Below are 19193 nucleotides of genomic sequence, written 5' to 3'. Positions count from 1 at the left end.
GAGATGATGCATCAACAACCCCCAGCTTTTGCCTGAGGTATTCAAAAGTGTCCCTGGGCAACGGTTTGGTGAAAATATCAGCAACTTGTTCCTTAGAAGGAACATACTCCAACTTGACCTTCTGTTCAAGTACTTGTTCCCGGAGAAAATGGTACTTGATTGGTATGTGCTTGGTTTTTGAATGCATAACCGGATTCTTTGAGATGCTGATTGCACTTGTGTTGTCACATAAGATAGGAATAGGAGGTGTACAAGTGATTTGATAATCCTGCAAAGTCTGCATCATCCAAAGAAGTTGGGTGCAACAAGATGCAGCCGCAACATATTCCGCTTCAGCTGTAGACAAGGCAATTGAACTCTGTTTCTTGCTGAACCAAGATACCAGTCTAGAACCCATAAAGAATGCACCACCACTTGTGCTTTTCCTGTCATCCACGCTTCCGGCCCAATCTGCATCTGTATAAGCATGAAGAGTGAGATCTGTATCTCTAGGATACCATAGGCCATAATTTTGAGTCCCTTGAAGATATTTGAAGATTCTCTTTACTGCTTGAAGATGAGTCTCCTTTGGATTTGCCTGAAACCTTCCAACTATTCCAACTGCATGCATGATGTCTGGTCGGGTACCTGTCAAATATAGTAGACTTCCAATCATAGATCTGTAGGTTGGTTGATGAACTGCTGCAGATTCGTCATTTGCACTGAGACTACATCCTGTAACCATGGGTGTACATACTGGTTTTGCATCTTCCATGCCATATTTCTTCAAAATCTGCTTGAGATACTTGGTTTGAGATAAAAGGATTCCTCCTTTCTTTTGTTGGATTTGCAAACCAAGAAAGTATGTCAGTTCTCCTAGCAAGGACATCTCAAATTCTTTCTGCATGACTGAGGCAAAGCTTTGACTCATAGCTTCTTCATTACTGCCAAAAATAATGTCATCTACATACACAACAAGTATTAGTAATTTGTCATTTTCAACTTTTATATAAAGATTGCTATCTGCTGAACCTTTTGAAAAACCTTGTTGATGAAGATATTTGTCCAACCGGTAGTACCAAGCCCTTGGAGCTTGTTTGAGACCATAGAGAGCCTTTTTTAATCGGCATACAAGATTTGGATCGTTTCCAAGAATGAAACCATCTGGCTGTTCAATGTACACTTCTTCATCCAAGTCTCCATTCAGAAAAGCTGATTTCACATCCATTTGAAATACTTTGAAGTTCTGACAACTTGAGAGAGCAAGAAACATTCGGATGGCCTCAAGTCTTGCAACAGGAGCAAAAGTTTCTTCAAAGTCTATTCCTTCTTGCTGTGCATACCCTTTACAAACAAGTCTGGCTTTGTTTCTAATTACTTCTCCATTTTCATTCAATTTATTTTTGAAAACCCATTTTGTTCCGATAACATTCTTATCCTTTGGTCTAGGAACCAGCTCCCAAGTATTGTTCTTTTCGATTTGCTCAAGTTCTTCATCCATTGCTTTCACCCAACATTCATCTTTGCATGCTTCTTTCACATTTTGTGGTTCAGTAGAGGAGAGTAATGCCAAATAACTTGAAGCTTCTGCAACTGTTCTTCTAGTTTGTATACCTGCTTCCTTTTGTCCCATGATCTGAGATTCTGGATGGTTCTTTTGAACATATCTGGATGGAGTCTTTTCTTCTATTCTTGTTCTTTCTTCTGCTTCTTCGTGAGGTCCGTCTTGAAATTGTTCTTGCGGTTCTTCTTCTTCATCATTCTGTCTTTGAGGGTAGCTTTCATCTTCTTCAATGTCTTCACGATGTATTTGCCTAGGAATGTATCCTTTCTCATCAACCACTACATCAATGCTTTCAACAATTCTGCCAAGTCTTTTATTGTAGCATTTGTATGCTTTGCTATGTGGAGAGTAGCCAAGAAGAATTCCTTCATCTGCTCTAGGATCAAGTTTGCCAAGCTGCTCCTCAGTATTTTTGATATAGCATTTGCTCCCAAAGATTTTGAAGTGCTTTACTGAAGGAGTTTTACCACTCCAGAGCTCATGAGGAGTTTGAGTGCTGTTCACTCGGACATTTGTCTTGTTGAGAATAATAACTGCCGCATGTGCAGCTTCACCCCAGAAGGTTGCAGGAGTTCCTGATTCATCAAGCATAGCACGAGCCATTTGCTGGACTGTTCTGTTCATTCTTTCCACTACTCCATTTTGCTGAGGAGTTCTAGCTGTAGAAAATTCTCTCCTTATTCCATGTTCATCACAGAAATCGAAAAATTCATTTGAAGTAAATTCTCCACCTCTGTCGGATCTGAGGCACTTAATCTTGTGACCTGATTCATTTTCAGCCAAGGCTTTGAAGGATTTGAATTTTTCGAAAGCTTCATCTTTGTGCTTCATAAGTCCTAACCAAACAAACCTGGAGAAATCGTCAATAAATAATATCAAGTATTCCTCTCCTCTAGGTGTTCTTTTTCTGAATGGTCCACATACATCTGTATGTACTAGCTCAAGAGGCATACTGGTTGATCCTTCTTTCTCTGGAAAGTTAGTTCTAGTCTGTTTTCCAAACTGACATGATCTGCACATGGTGTTGTCAGGAATTTTGATATCTGGAAGATCGCGAACTGCCTGATATTTGCAAGCTTTCCTTATTTGTGAGAAGCTTAGATGTCCCAATCTTCGATGCCATAACCAGTGCTCTTCATCCTTGCTTAAATAGCATTGTTGTTGTTCTTCATCAAAAATGTATAGATTATTTGAAGTTCTTTTTCCTTTGAGAACTGTTTTACCTGTATCAAGATCACGAACAAGACATCCATTTGATCTGAATATAACCTCGGTTCTTTGATCACACATCTGGCTTACACTTAGAAGATTATGCTTTAGTCCATCAACAAACAAAACATTTCCAGCCTTAACATCTTCTTTTAAAGGAGCAATACCTTTTCCTTTTATAGTTGCAGGAGTATCATTTCCAAAAGAGACTTTCTTTCCCTTTTCTAAATTAGAATAAGATTCAAGTTTTTCTTTATCACCTGTCATGTGCTTTGAACATCCACTGTCAATGTACCATAGATTTTCTTGTCCTTCTGCATAGAATGCTATCCCACATCTTTCTGTTTGAGGTTCCTTTATTTTCCATGTTTTGGTGCCTGAGGTTTGTTCCCTTTTTTGTTCTTGTACCTTTCTTTCCGGAAACCTGCTTCTACATTCAACATCTTCATGTCCAAAATTATTGCAAATAGAGCATTCAACTTCATTTTCAAGAGCTGAAAAATTGTTATAGGTCCTTTTTGTATTCCCTGTCATGCTTCTTTGTTTTTGAGCTTCCCTAGTCATGATTGTTTTATACGCAACACATTGGGCTGCTTTGTGACCAAAGTTATGGCAAGAAAAGCATTGTCCATTGAAGAAGTTTCTGCGATTATTGAATCTACCAGCCGACTGATTGTAATTTCTATTTTCATCTATTCTTGAACCAAATTGAGAAGGTTTTACCTGTGGCTGGTTGTGGCTTTTGTTCACCCTTAAGCTGGATTGCCCCTGATAGTTTGAAGTTTGTCCCTGCTTTACCTGATGATCTTCCTTGTGTTCTTGCTCATTTCTTCTTGCTGCATCAAGATAACTTTTTGAAGTGGAAGCTTGAGAAGTTTCTCCATTGTAGCCCAGACCTGTCTTATTTAGAGGAGATCGCTGCACACTGATAATCTCATTCAACGTTTCAGATCCTTTGACAAACTTGAGATTAATAGTTTTTGTTTTCTCAATTTCTTTTCTAAGACCAACAATTTCACCTTCTAATTTTTCAAGATGTTTTTCCTTTTCATCAATCTGAAATTGTAGAGTATCAATAATCATGTTCTTTTCTTCTATACATCTCTTGAGTCTAGTAATTTCATCATAAAGGTTATCCACATCTATAGCATCCTCATAATTATCATCTTCAAATGCCATTAACAATCTATATTTGTTACCTTGTTCATCTTCATCACTGTTTGATAAGCCATCGCTATCTTCATGGGTGTAGTAGCTTTTCTTATTTGTACCCTGTTTCTTGTTCCATCTAACTGGTTCCTTTCCTTTATCCTTATAAGAGCATTTTGCAGCATAATGACCTACTCTTCCACAAGCAAAACATTTGAAAGGTAGCTTACCTCTGAACCTTCCAGAACCCCTTTGAAGATTTCTGACAAAGTTTGATTCTTCTTCCTCTTCTTCTGGAACATGACATGCTTCATAGTGATCTTCTTTGCCTGATGCTTTAAAAGCAGCTTCCCTTCTGTCTGATGGACCTCCCTTTCTCATTTCATAAGCAGTTAGAATTCCATGCAGCTGAGACATAGTGAGAACACGGAGATTTTCCTTTTCTTCTACTGCAGATACTTTAGATTCAAACTTGGGAGATAAAGATCTTAGAATCTTTTGAACTACTATAGTCTCTTTTATTTCTTCACCCAAATTTTTCATACAATTAACAATCTCATCTACTCGAAGAAAATAATTAGCCACACTTTCATCATTATACATCTTGAGAGTCTCATATTGAATCCTGAGAGTTTGAAGTTTAGCTTCTTTTACCTGTTCATCTCCTTCATAGCTAGTGATCATTTTGTCCCATATCTCTTTTGCTGATTTGAAGTGCATGACCTTCATGAACTCTGTTTGAGATATACTTCCTAATAGAGTACTGACTGCTTTTGCATTTGTTTCATACTGCTTTTTCTCAGCTGGATCTGTAGGAGTAACTGAAGGAAAGGCATAGCCTGATTCTACAATGTTCCAAACTTCTGTACCAAGAGATTGAAGATATGCAGTAACTCTTACCTTCCAATAATTGAAGTTTGTTCCATCGAAGACGGGTGGCCTGATTGATGCTTCTCTCTCGTAGTTGCTCATGATGAACGATCTACCTTCAAGCGATCAAGCTGTTCTGAAGGACCTGCTCTGATACCAATTGTTGGAAATAATACTGAGGGGGGGGGGAATCAGTATTATCTAGCAATTTACCAAATCTTCCTTATTTGATCTTTTGAAATATTCTCGCATATCAGTACCATAAAACAATGAGCATGAATAAAGAAAATAGACAGTCACACCAAAGAACACAAGATGTAAGGTGGAAACCCAATGCGGGAGAAAAACCACCTGCTGCAATAATGTCTCTATCTTCTTTCAAGAAATTCTTTTTACAATGATTTTGTACTGGTGCAGTCCTTTACCAGCACGCAGGCTGCAACCTGCAAAGAGCTACAACTCTTTTTTGTTTTCCAGACTTCTCCTGGAAGGGAGCTACAACCCCCTACTTCTTTTTCAAAATGATCAACAAGTATACAACAGATACAGTCTACTACAGATATCAGATCAGTAATTACAGAAACAACCCAGAACACCTTATGAACAGAAATATACAGTTAACAGATCATCTTGAGACAGGGACGCATATTTTCTTTCTGTGGCCTGCGACTGGACGCAGTATACCTTATGCTGTTCTGCGTGCAGACGCACTGTTACTTTTGCTTGTCTGCGACCGACGCACACATCAACACTATCGCGCCGCGTCTTTTGCTTCAGAGACGCACCCAATACCACAGTCGCGCCGCGTCCTTCGCTTCAGAGACGCACCTGATCCTTTACTGTACTGCGTCCCGGCGCACTTTCCCTTCACTGAATCTGCGTCCTTTTAGATATAGAAGATAAGAGGACTTCAGAACCAACCCAAACACTCAGATCCACAGATCTGATCATGCGCCATATAGATCGTAGTCCATTAGAAGATTTACCCTTAAAGATATGGACTAGATCACACCAAGAGATGATCAACCAAGATGATGCTTAATCCAAATGAACTCCTTTGCTTTATATAGGCAAGCTTCTCCCCAAAGCGTGGAACAATACCACGAGCCGACACCATAGAAACACGCAACCGTCGGCTAGATACCACACAAGAAGCCCCCACGAGCTTTTCTCTACCTTGAAATGTGTGCACTGGGCGGACGCACCTTCTGAACGGCTGGCCAGCGTCCCTGGACGCGGGTTCTGTATGGAATACCTGCGGGGACGCACTTGCTGAACAAAATTTCCTGCGTCCTTCTTGATTTACCATCTGAAAGAGTTTGCCATCAAGTACAACACCTGAATCATAATGCCAACAGTTTTTTCTATTTCTTTTATTACTTGAAACTTCAATTTAGAACGTGTTAATAGAATATGAGAGGGTTGCAGTAAATATGATAGAGGTCTTCTATTTTGTCCACACTAGATAAAGAAAGCAAATTAGTTTTTAATTCATTTAGAAATGATCATTTTTATTTCTATCAAATATTAAGTTCTTTTGGCTATAAGGATTATCTTCTATGGGATCTTTATGCATGACAAAATTGAGAGTTATAAGTAAAGGCCTATGATTAGAGTCAAGCTCGTGGTCGTTTAAGATCTCAAAATTTATTATTTAATTGTATAAAGGGATATTGGAAATAACATAGTCTACCACGCTACTACCAAGCCCATGGATGCAGGTCATCCGGCTAGAATTGAGATTCTGGGTTCGATCTCCAGTATGGTCGCCAACTTGTGACACAGGTAAGTTCTCTCTGCGGACAGAGGCAACCCCTCTAGCCCTAGAGTGGGTCTAGTCACTGCAAAGACAATACCAAAGCAAATTTCCTTAGAAAGTTAGTGTTATGAAGGCCTACCTTCAGTTCGACGTTCGATGAAGTTCTCGTTGTGTTGCTCCAGCTCTTGCTCTTCTAGTCACTTATACCTGAAAACAACATGTAGAGAAAAACCACAAACGTAATAGAAAATGACCAACCAATCTACTTGAAGAGTCAAGGAACCTCAAGCTATCAACATACAATTTAACGCACGATATAAGCAAAAAGCTATTGATTTTTATTAATATAAATCAAAGTAAAACTTAAAACCGAGCCTTGACATCGTAAGCCTCCTCGAAGGGTCTTGTCAGCATGTTTCTGTAAGAATTTACTTGTGAACTATCTCCCAAGGGAACATACTACTCTCTTTTTCATCCAAAAGGACTGATGCTAGAAATTTCTCAAGCCAACTCTACTCAAACATCTCTCAAATCAAAATACATATGAGGCTACTTCCACACTCCAATAACACTCTCTACCTCTACTCCTCTCTTATAAATATGAAGCTATCAAATTACATCTAGCTATCATCCAGTTACATCCAAGCTAGTTGATCTCATTCATGGAGGAGATATTTATAGAAGGGAAAGGTCCCATAAGAGATGGAAGGAAGAGCTTATCTCCTAGGGAGGTTGCACAAAAGGGGGAACAAATATCCTAGAGGAGAGAGGCAAGCTCAACTGACCCAACAACCAGCCCTAAGACCGCCCATGAAGCAATTTCGTCTCAAAGTTTCAACGAGTTGTTAAAAAAATTGCCAAATTTGGCTCATTGTGGGTGCAACATAGGGACAGAGCAAAGACTTTGCTAGGTCTAGTGCTAACTTCACCATCTTCGTGGGTGGGATAACTTTTGACTCGCGATGACCCAGAAACTTAGGTAAAAAGGGGTCTTCTTCAAGGATAATGAATTGAGACATTCTTCCTATGATTGCAAGGAAGGTAGTGACACATAATTGGCAACATGACACAGCACAGATGCCAGTAACATGGACCGATAGTGTCCGGGATTAGTGAATGCAGGGTCGGTGAAAAATTACTGTGCAACAAGGTCATCTAGCTAGAATTAGGCCACTTTTCTATACAGTTGCAAATTATGAGATCCTGAGCACTATAAAGCTTGACTGGCTCCGAACCAAACAAATTCTCCCCAAGGTCTTCATAGCTCCTTTTGTACCAGCTAGCCAAAGTAAGGTATTTGTCAAACCAAAGACGATTTGGGTTGGAATGATTACTTAGAAGAATAACTTGGTTTCTTGAAGTTCGAGCATTAAAGTCACCCATTAAAAGGATATTACCTTCATTCCTTAGGCTAGAAATATCATTCTCTAACCATTGTAAGGACTACTTTTATCTAGATTATTTTTCTTATAGAAGTTAGAATTGATTGGGGAAAAATAACATATTGCTATGTAGGTCATTTTATCATTAATGTCAGTAATCTCTATCCAACCATATTGGTTGTAAGGGTCGTTTTTATAAATCCTAACATGGGGGGAGATGTTCTTCTTAATGTAACAAGATATACCCCCAATGCCTCTACGGGAGGATCGTTTGTTCCAAGTAGACCATAGTGCAAAGCCATCTATGTTAGGGACCTTAGATTCTTCATGCTCAGGTTTCAACAAGCAATATAATATCAACATCATTCGAGATCCAACTTAGCTTGGGGCCTTTGTTCCATGTAAAGCCCCGACAGTTCCAAGAAAGAATCCGAAGCATGTTGAATTTCTATTTATTACTATCTTTTTGGTTTCTATCTTGAATAATGGCTTTTCTGTTTCTGATTATTTCCCATTTTCCTTCCTTCCTAGCTTCTTTTACATTTTGAACCTCCTTTCTTAATTTTGCTTGATCTTTTGGAAAGTGCTTTTCATTTATAAATATTCTCGTTCATTTTAGACTTGAGGTTTTACTAAGTATGTCATACTTATGGTCAGTAGAGCTCACCTTTATTCGGATCAGCCTTCCTTTATTCTCAGTTAATTCCCCAACCTTGTTGCTTCTGTGAGAGACATTGTTTCAATTTGTAATCTATTATGTAATTATGTCTGGGCTATGGCTAAAGTATCATCGTCAACCTCTTCTTTCAAACCGAAGATTATAAGGTTCAAGGCCCTTTTGTTACACTCATGGTCCAATTCTATCAATTTTTTCATTTCATATTTAAGTGGTTTGATATACAATTTATCTGCTACACTATTTAGGGTGAGGCAACTATTAATTTTTTCTTTTTTCTTCTAGTTATTTAATCATGTTCTTCATTTTAAGACTCTCTAAAGTATCAACATATCCTTGTTGGGATATTTTGGTTTGTATCCTGGTTTTGTTTTTATATAACCTGAAACCTAATCTCCATTACCTTCATTTTATTCTCCAATAGTTCTATTTTATTTTCTATTTGTTTTTTGATCTTGTCTTCAAGATGATCAGGTGCTCATGTCCCAAGTGTCGTAAAATGCTCAAGAATGAAAGTGCTTAGAACTAGTTGAAAATTGAACGACTGGAAAGATCTCGTCCTCCTGATTCCGGCGTCGCAAACAGTTCGAAAAACGATCTCCGTATGCAGAAGTTATGCCAAAAACAAAATCGCCCAATGACTCTTAATTTTTGAATTTTTTTCAAAAAAAATTAAAAAAAGAATATTCCATAGAGTATTTCTTGGAATATTCCTTTTGGGCAGCGAATGGCAGGATGCCACATGGCAGGCCCAGAGGCGGCCACGTGGCCCCATATGTGGCGCATTTCAAAATTTTTTGGGCGGATGGAGTATTGAACCCGTGACCTCCTTACCACAAGCCATACGCCTTACTAATGCACCAACGCGACAAAACTTGTCATGGGTTTGGCAGGAACTGTATTTGAAGTTTAAAACTACTTTGGGCGGGACCTGAAGGGGGCCAGCCCCCATACCATATGCCCATCCGCCGAGGCCAGGTGCTACACTCCTAAAACGCCAGCGCAAAATCCGTTAATGGTTGAAACGTGGTCACATTACCACGGGATCCGGGAGTAACAAATAGTTTAACGGACAGTTAGCCCGAATGGTTAGCACGCTATTCAATGCAAAACTGCCAACAATTAAACCCAGGCACATGCGCCGATGACAAACAGTAACCGTTGCAGTTAAGATGGCGGAAAATTTGGCGGAGCGCCAAATTTGGGCGGTCCCGCCATAATTGGCGGACCTATCTGGACCTCCACTACAGTTAGCTGGAGTGATTTTAGGCCAAACTGGAGGAAATCTTCAATGAGCCATAACTTTGGCTAGGAAAGTCCTTTTTGGACGAATTTTTTTATTTTATTTTGGGTCTCTTCGGCCTTCTGAAGCCATTGGCACAGGTTTTACAGCCATCTGAGGTCATTTGCAGAGGTTTTGGCGCCGTGGAAGTTCTAGGAGCCACTAGGGCCCAGTATTGTGAGAGCTGTATAGGGTTGCAGGTACCCATTGGAGGTGAACCAGTAGTCAATCCTGAAGGATTCAAGTGTTCTGAATCTGTTTTTACAGTCTATTCCACCTGTAGAGGCTTTTATTCAGCTGTATATTCATTTTGAGCATTTAATTAAAAGGAGGACAGGCCCATTTGGGAGCCTTGGACCCAGCAGATGTAGCCCATTTGGGGTGAACTGCTTTATCAACTTCTTTTGCATCTGTGGTTGATTTATTTTGCAGAACAAATTCGTTTTAGTGTGTTAAACAGTAAAAGGAAATAAATCTGTTATAATTAAATGGGTCATGAATAGCTGAAAATTTCATTTGTTTTTTTTCTGCAAGACATGGACATCTTTTAAACATGTATATTACTGAATTGAATACCTTTCAAACCATTTACAAGTAGTTTCAAATTCAGATCACAAGAGATGTGAATTTATTTTCCAGCACGGCTTCTAACTCTGTTTGTAGCTTGATTTATCTTTATTCTCTATGTTTCTCTAAAGACTCTATATACTCATAAAGGCTCTGTAGAGTAACTGTGCTAGGTCTACCTTTGGTTTTTTTTTTTTTTAAGCTGTGATGAATGACCATATCTCCAATTAAAAATAATATAATATAATATATGAATGACTATATTTATTGTTTTGTACATTTTTATTAGTAAAATTTATAGTAAAAAAAAAAGTGAGGTGTAAAAATAAATTACTAAATATAAATATTTAGATTTGATAGGTGTACTCTTTATTAAATGTTATGACATTTGGTTGAATACATTTTTTTTGGACAATTCAATTTTAAACCGCATGAAGTGAACAATAAGAAAATAGAAATTCAAATTTAAAAAATTTCAAAATTTATTTTTGATTTTCAAAATATTTAATTTAAATTTTATTTTTTTTCAAAACTTTAATGAACTCTATAAAATCTAATTCAAAGTAATTAATGAACTTGATGTATTATTAAATAATTTAGAGAGTCAAATCCTTCATAAATATCAAGATTTGGTGGGTACACTACTAATTAATTGTTATTACACTCGGTAGTAAGGTGATTTATTTATTTTTTTAAAACAAATTTTATTTTTTAACAATTATATTAAAAATAGAAATATAATATAATATAATATTTTATATCATTTTTAATATTTATATTGAAAACCACTTGAAATTAGTCATTTCATATATATTGGCTGGTTAAGAAATTGAAATTGAAATTTAAAAAATTTAAAAATTAATTTTTAACTTTTAAAATAATCAATTTAGTGTTTGATTTTAGATTTTTGTGATCCATACTAATTTTGATTTTTGTGATTTGATAAAGTCTTTCGGATTAATCACATCATAAATTGTTGGTGGATGTTTCAAACCATCTAATGTGGTTTATCCTCAGGACAAACCATATTAGATGGTTAAAAAAGTCTACCAACAATTTATAATGTGATTAATCCAAAAAACTTTATAAATATTCAATTTAGTATTTTGTTTTTATAGTTTTAATAAACTTTAATCATGTATACAAAATTGAAAATCAAATATCAATTTAATATGTCTAAAAATAATATATTTAAATTTAAAAAAAAAAAAACATAAAATTTAATTTAATTAACCATAGAATGCTTATTAAGGAGAAATGCTCTAATTGCCCATTGTCATGAAGCAAGACCTGCATTAAACAAGATTACTACATGACATGCTTATTAAGGAGAAATGCTCTAATTGCCCATTGTCATGAAGCAAAACCGGCATGGAACAAGATTACTACATGACATACTTGAGATAGCAAAGCAAGATTGTGATAGCTTCCTTGCTTGTGCTTGTATATCTGGTGCACTTTCCTGAATAAATGCCGGGCTGGGTTGGTTATTCACCCAAACAATAAATGCCGAGCTGGGTTGGTTATTCACCTAAACATTCATAGATGCCTCAAAGCCTCATGGGCTGTTTTGACCGGATGCCTCCGGCCAAAACAATAAATGCCGCGCTGGGTTAGTTATTCACCTAAACATTTATAGATGCTTCAAAGCCTCAGCGGGCTGGGACGGGATCCAACAATTTTGCAGAATTGTTTACCTTAAAAAATTTTCTCTGTTGGCTTTACCCATTTGGGAATACTCACTATTCAGATAGCGGGAACTCAATAAATATCATTAAATGGTTCAATGGAATTAACAGATGTCAGAATTACATATTATCACCATTGTTAGAAGAGACAAAATATTTAAAATCTTTTTTAATGAATTTTTTGTATGTCATATTTACAAGAACACAATGATACAATAAACTAGTTTTTTAAAGCTGGTTTACAACAAGATTTGGACAGTTGGAAGATAGAGTAAACTGATCATCCACCATATGTTTAAAAGTCCATATTTTACTTTGATCACGGCCTAGTTTCACTGAATTTCTTTTGTTTCCGTTTATATTCGCTTGTTAACACTAGACAGTTTACTCTATAACAAATCCATAACAAACTTATTAACTCTCATAAAACTTTCAGCTGATTCATTCCTATAACAAACTTATTAACTCTCATAAAACTTTCAGCTGATTCATTCTTATTTGGGTTGTTTTCCTCACTAAGGAGACCCTGGAAGGACTCAGTGTCATGGGTGTGTATTTCTTTTTATTTTAGGACATATGATGATATGTTTTTCTCAGATAGCTGATCTAACAGGGCTGTTTTCTTCTCAGAGGAGGCCAGTGGTTAAAAAGATCAGTGATATGATGCAGACAAAGTGAAATAGTAGAAGAAGAAGACCTACAAATACCATCTCAGTAAACTCTATGATCGGAAAATCATACAGTGAACTGAATGCCTAACAGAATATACAATATAAGTTTTTAAAAATCGCAATAAAAATGTTGATTTTTTCGAAAAAAAATAAAAAATTTAAACTGTATCCTACCGATTAAAAACACATTTTGTAAATTAAGAAATGATTTAAAATGAAAGATAATTCAAAAGTTTTAGCTTTCTACGGAATAAAAATGAAAAATAACTTTTTATAAATTGGCGACTGATAAAAAAACATTTTGTAAATCAAGAAATGATTTATCGAGCACCTCCCCCTCGTCCCTGGCAAAAATTAGAACAAGGTTGGTTTAAATCTATCTATGTATGCATCATTAAAATAGATATTGAGAGCGGAGGATGAGTTCTCACGTATTATTTGCATCGAGCTCGAAACCGCTTATTTCTGAAACATCAGAAAGAACCTTTCTCCACTTTTGAATAGTGTCTGGGTCGTGTCGCGGCTTCTCTTGATGAGTTTGCGTATCATATGTTTTCTTCTCTTCCAATTTCCGCAGGTCCCCCGAGTAAACTCCACCTGCGCCCTGCGTCCACCGCAGCTGAGCAGGCTTCACGTGGTAAAACACTGGGATAATTATGGCCCCCGACTCGCACATCTCCCACATCTGGAGCAGCTCGTCCAAACACCATTTAGATTGTGCATATGTCGGAGAAAATATAGCCACGTGGACGGTCGCAGTTCGAATAGCTCTTTGTATTTGCAAAGTAAGATTCTGTCCCTCTTGCAATTCCCGTTTGTCCAGAAAGGCTCGAAGCCCTCGTTGAAGCAACCGTCCGTAAAGATGACTCGCAAAGGTATTCTTCACATCCGGACCGCGGTGATTGATGAAAACATCATACCCGCAAGAGTCCAGAGGCGTAGCGGCGGAGGTGGAGGCGGATGGAGCAGGGGGTGTGGATATGGATATGGATTGCTGTTCAATTTCTGGGTCTGCCATTGAAGAGTATATTTAAGGCACTACAAAATTTCGATTGGCCTTCTTTCACTACGTCGAAGTCACTACAGAATTTCGATTGGCCCTGTGCCTTTGGTACTACCCTTCTCTGATAAAAATAGATTGCTGTGCAAAGCGACAGTGATTCAGATATTTAGGCTCTGTTAAGCATGAATTCAGCTAGGAAAATACATGGAAAATTCATTTAACGCGTAACAACATTTTCTATGTTCCTAACTATGTCCGTGTGGGGACTCTGGAAAGTTCGTTTAACCGCTTAACAACATTTTCTATGTTGCTAATTATGTCCGTGTGGGGACTATCCAGTGCAAATTGAAATTGGTTTTCACCTGTGGCCGTCCATCTCGATAGAATTTGATTGGCAATTACCTATTTCGATTACCAATTCACAAAATAAAAAATTAGATGGGTCTGTAAAAATTTGATTACCCATTCACAAAATCAAAAATTAGATGGGTTGGTAAAATGGAAGCAGAGAGTAATTTTCAAAGAGTAGGCTATGCCATCTTTATCTAGTCACAGTCATCCTCTTCGACACGCTATCCCGCTTCGAAAGTTCTTTGCGCCACGTGTATACTGCTTTGCCATTAACAATAAGATTCTCAAACCTCACACGAGATCATGGTATAACATGTCCACACGAAATATATAAATTTTGATCTTAAAATATACTTTAAATTTTTTATTTCTTAATAAATTATAATATATAGTAATTTGACTAATTTGATTAATCATATCAACGATACTAACGTAAATAAAACAATCCATGATATCATATGGAAATGGAACTTAATGTCTTTGATATTTAGATTTTAACGATACAATCTAATTATCAATTAAAAAATTAAAAAAGTCAAATTAAAAAAATCAGTTTTAGTAAAATTTTTTGGAAATTTTTCGTGGGTTTTTCCAGTGTAATTTTTCTAAAATTTAGTAGGAATTTAGAGAAAATCACAAGCTTGATGGGTAACCATGCATAGTCAAAGGCTTTTAGGGTGTTGAATCCATATATATAGTCAAAAAAACCAGTTTAAATAACACAAATCAAGATTTCACCTCAAAATTTTCCACGGGCACTGGAAAGTCTAGAAAATCACACTAAATCAAATCCAATTAAAAATAATATAATATAATATATAGATGACTATATTTTTTGTTTTGTACATTTTTATTAGTAAACGATATAATAAAAATAAATATAAAAAAGAGAAATGTAAAAATAAATTACTAAATATAAATATTTAGATTTGATAGGTGTACTTTTTATTAAATGTTATTACACTCCGTTGAATACATTTTTTTTTGGACAATTCAATTTTCAATGGTATGGCACTTGGTTGAATACATTTTTTTTGGACAATTCAATTTTAAACCACATGAAGCGAACAATAAGGACATAGAAATTCAAATTTAAAAAGTTTCAATATTATTTTTTATTTTCAAAATATTCAGTTTAATATTTATTTTTTTCAAAGCTTCAACGAATTTTACAAAATCTAATCGAAAGTAATTATTCATCTTGATGTATTATTAAATAATTTAGAGAATCAAATCCTTGGTAAAAGTGAAAGTAAGAAAATAGAAATTCAAAGTTAAAAAAATTCAATATTTATTTTTTATTTTCAAAATATTTAGTTTAATATTTAATTTTTTCAAAACTTTAACGAATTTTATAAAATCTAATTGAAAGTAATTAATGAACTTGATGTATTACTAAATAATTGAGAGAATCAAATCCTTAGTAAATATCAATATTTGGTAGGTGCACTGCTAATTAATTTTTGTGACACTTGGTAGTAAGGTGATTTTTTTTTTTTTAATTTATTTGTGACAATTATATTAAAAATAGAAATATAATATAATATAATATTTTATATCATTTTTAATATTTATATTGAAAACCACTTGAAATTAGTCATTTCATATATGTCGGCTGATTAAGAAATAGAAATAGAATTTTAAAATTTTCAAAATTAATTTTAAATTTTCAAAATATTCAATTTTGTGTTTAATTTTAGATTTTTGTGATCCATACTGATTTTGACCTTTGTGATCCATACTAATTTTGATAAAGTCTTTCGGATTAATCACATCATAAATTGTTGGTGGACATTTCAAACCATCTAATGTAACCACATTAGATGAAAATCTCTCAACAACTTATGATGTGATTAATCCAAAAAACTTTATAAATATTCAATCTAGTATTTTTTTTTTAATAATTTTAATAAACTTTGATCATGTATAAAATAATGAAAAATAATTGAAAATCAAATATCAATTCTAAAAAATAATATATTTAAATTTTAAAAATTAATATAATAAAAAAATAATTTAATTAACCATTGAATGAAATGATCTCATTGCTCATTGTCATGAAGCAAGACCTCTGAGATAGTAATGCAAGATTAGAACAAACTCTAATGAGCTCCATAGTGGCAGTTCCTAAAACACCATGGACGGAAAGAATGTGCTATGTGTGTGAGAATATGAACATCCAAGATTCCTCTTAGAGTGCCCAGTGTACAACCACATTAGATCCCAGTTTCATAATCTTTGTTGTAATACTAACCTTCAACCACATTAGATCTTAGTTTCATAATCTTCGCTGTAATACTGACCATCCTTTTACGATGTAAAAAATTATAGTGAGGTCGGGAGGCTTCTCTCCAAGCTTTTTGAGCATAGGAATAAAATCTTAAATCAAACTAAATAATTCGTTTTCTTTAGGTCCGATAGACCAAAATTTGGTCTCAGTGGACGTTAACCACCACCACCATCATCATCGTGATAGCGTCGTTACTTGTATATCTGGTCCACTCGTCCACCACCACCATCATCATCGTGATAGCGTCGTGACTTGTATATCTGGTCCACTTCCCTGAAATTATATATATATATATATATATATATATATATATATATATACTCCACATGGGGTAGCTCAAGCGGCAAGGGCCGTAGAAATGAAGTCTCACCGAACCAGAAGTCTTGGGTTCAAATCTTGGGCTACCCTTCCCCCGTAGAGGGGTACATAATGGACATGTAAATCGGAGAGTCCCACCCCAGCTTACAAAAATATATATATATATATATAAAGCAGAGTTTATCTTAATGGACGTTAACCACCACCACCATCATCATCATAACTTCCTTGCTTGTATATCTGATCCACTTCCCTTATATATAATATATAAAACAGAGTTTATATATTTATTAAAAACTATTAAATATATACAAATTAGTATTTAATTAATAAAATTGATTTAATAAAATTTATAAATTAAAACTAAATATAAAATTCTATATATTAAAACTAAATATAGTATTCTATATACCAGTTAAGATAGATTTTAGTTTTGTAAACTCGATAGGCCAAAGATACCGAGTTCCAATCCTCTTGGGACATTAAAAAAACAAAGACAACTACTGCACAGCTCCATTACCACCGGATATTATGACATGGTTTATTTAAATGTGCTTACTTCTGCTGTATAAAATTATGTTTTGTTTTTAATTTATAAAACTTATCTCCACATATTTGATTGTTTATAGCCTTTTAATTTATAGAACTGATCTACACATCTTTATTTTAAAAAATTAAAATTAATCATGACCCTGGATATTTTGCATTTGTTTCGAAATAGTGAAAACATATACATATATATCTTCATTTTTCTGCCATTTGTTCCGCGATCCGGTGTGTGAATTTTATATTTCAATGTATTTACTTTACGAAAAAGAAAAATAACTTTTTATAAATTGGCGGCTGATAAAAAAACTTTTTTTGTACATTAAGAAATGACTTAAAATGAAAAACAATTGAAAAACTGACAGCTTCTGCAATTAGCAGAAGCTCACTTGAGATCCCCCCTGTCAAATTATTGCGACAGATTAAGCGATAATCCTGTATGCTGCTTCAGCTACTCTACAGAGTGGCGTTTCTCCAGCTCTCCACAGGCCCGCCACACCAGCAGGAAAACAGGGCCGCGGCACCGGGCCTTTTACTTGGCAAGTGGCTCTTCAAGGTTACAGCAGGTGGAATCAACTTTTTTGTATTATATAAAACAGTACATATAAACAGCATGTTCCAGAAAATGTCTATCTATACCAAGCTGTTCGGGATACTATCTATATGTAGCATTAAAAGCTGGCCCCATACCACATTATTTACAAAACTATATACCTTTGTAATACACAAAGAGTGCTAATATTCAAACATTGTCATCTATGTGCAAAAGCAACCGTGTGTCATTGTTTACATATATACCCATGAATTTTGTGAACTAGAGTAACCCCACAATGACTTTTTCTTTCATGCTCGATCCCTCTCCAGTGTATTAGTGTATCCAATACTTTTGGTCTTTGGTGAATTTGATCCAAACACAACACCCGCACCTCCCTCCTTGTGAAACCCCATCAAAATAACCCGCGAGGTATGCATTGCATGGAGCTGTCCCCTTATCATCCTTATCTTTGTGCGAATTTCCATTGTCCTGTTCAACACTGATCCATCGATCTATGTTGACAATAATCATCTCTTCTTTCAACTTAAAGTTTCCAAACACAAATTGATTGTGCCATTTCCAAATTTCCCAAGAAACTTCCAAGGAGAGCATCCTCCATTTGGAGCATTGAGTATTCCACCATTTTAAACAGACAGTTATATTATTGTATTGGACATATGGAATATTCATATTGGTTGTGAAATGTTTCCATATACGGATAGAACATGGGCATTGCAGAAATAGATGTATGTTATATTCCGCCTCGTTCCAACATAGGTAGTTGATCCAAATCGGATCCACAAAAGACTGCCAAGAACCTTGACTATATTGAGTTGAACAAATCTTTGAAAATTTCCAAAACAACAATCAAATAACGCCTTGAACCAGTGGCAATGGTCGCCAACGTGGAACGACGAAGACCTTGCTCAAAGTGCACTGACCGAGGCCCATGGAGACTGCGCAGGAGGTTAAAATAGCCCTGGATCGGGAAAAGGAGGCGATTTTGATGCGCGATCGTGCATCGCTGGGCAAACAGGGCCAAAGTGGAAGAGCCTTAAGCACTCGGTCATGTTGGGAGCCGGAGAACCGCGAGCGGAGAAAGAAAAAGCGCTAAAGGACAAAGGTGGGACCCATGCTCTGGAAAACCGGTAGTATCGATCGGGGCACCCTTGAATGGTAAGAGGTTTTGGAGGAGAGCGGAGCGATCCCACTCAGTGATCGACACATGGCAGCTGAGGTGAGAGAAAAACCGTCGTGATCGCGCGTTATCGGTCGAGCAAATTAATCGCGCTCGACGTGCATATGATGTTGGATCTGGAGGAGCCCAGATCAGACGGCTGAGATTGTGCTCGAT

The 19193-nt window shown here is 36.0% G+C and overlaps 1 protein-coding gene across 1 annotated transcript; it reads right to left on the bottom strand.

The window, feature by feature from the left end:
* Window positions 1-13040: 13040 nt before the first annotated feature.
* Window positions 13041-14018, bottom strand: LOC149211406 (toll/interleukin-1 receptor-like protein). Its single transcript, XM_089390426.1, has 2 exons — window positions 13228-14018; window positions 13041-13140 (listed from the first exon to the last, which is right to left on the bottom strand). The coding sequence occupies exons 1-2, from the start codon at window positions 13812-13814 to the stop codon at window positions 13068-13070; spliced, it is 660 nt and encodes a 219-aa protein (XP_089246552.1). The 5' UTR covers window positions 13815-14018; the 3' UTR covers window positions 13041-13067.
* Between the last annotated feature and the right edge of the window lie 5175 nt (window positions 14019-19193).

This window comes from Pinus tabuliformis, chromosome 1_1 (genome assembly GCF_031772625.1).
Source record: "Pinus tabuliformis cultivar Carrire ecotype Pingquan chromosome 1_1, CPIR1, whole genome shotgun sequence".
NCBI classification, from domain to species: domain Eukaryota; kingdom Viridiplantae; phylum Streptophyta; class Pinopsida; order Pinales; family Pinaceae; genus Pinus; species Pinus tabuliformis.
Note: the sequence above shows the minus strand (reverse complement) of the source record. Positions and strands in the feature narration are given on the sequence as shown.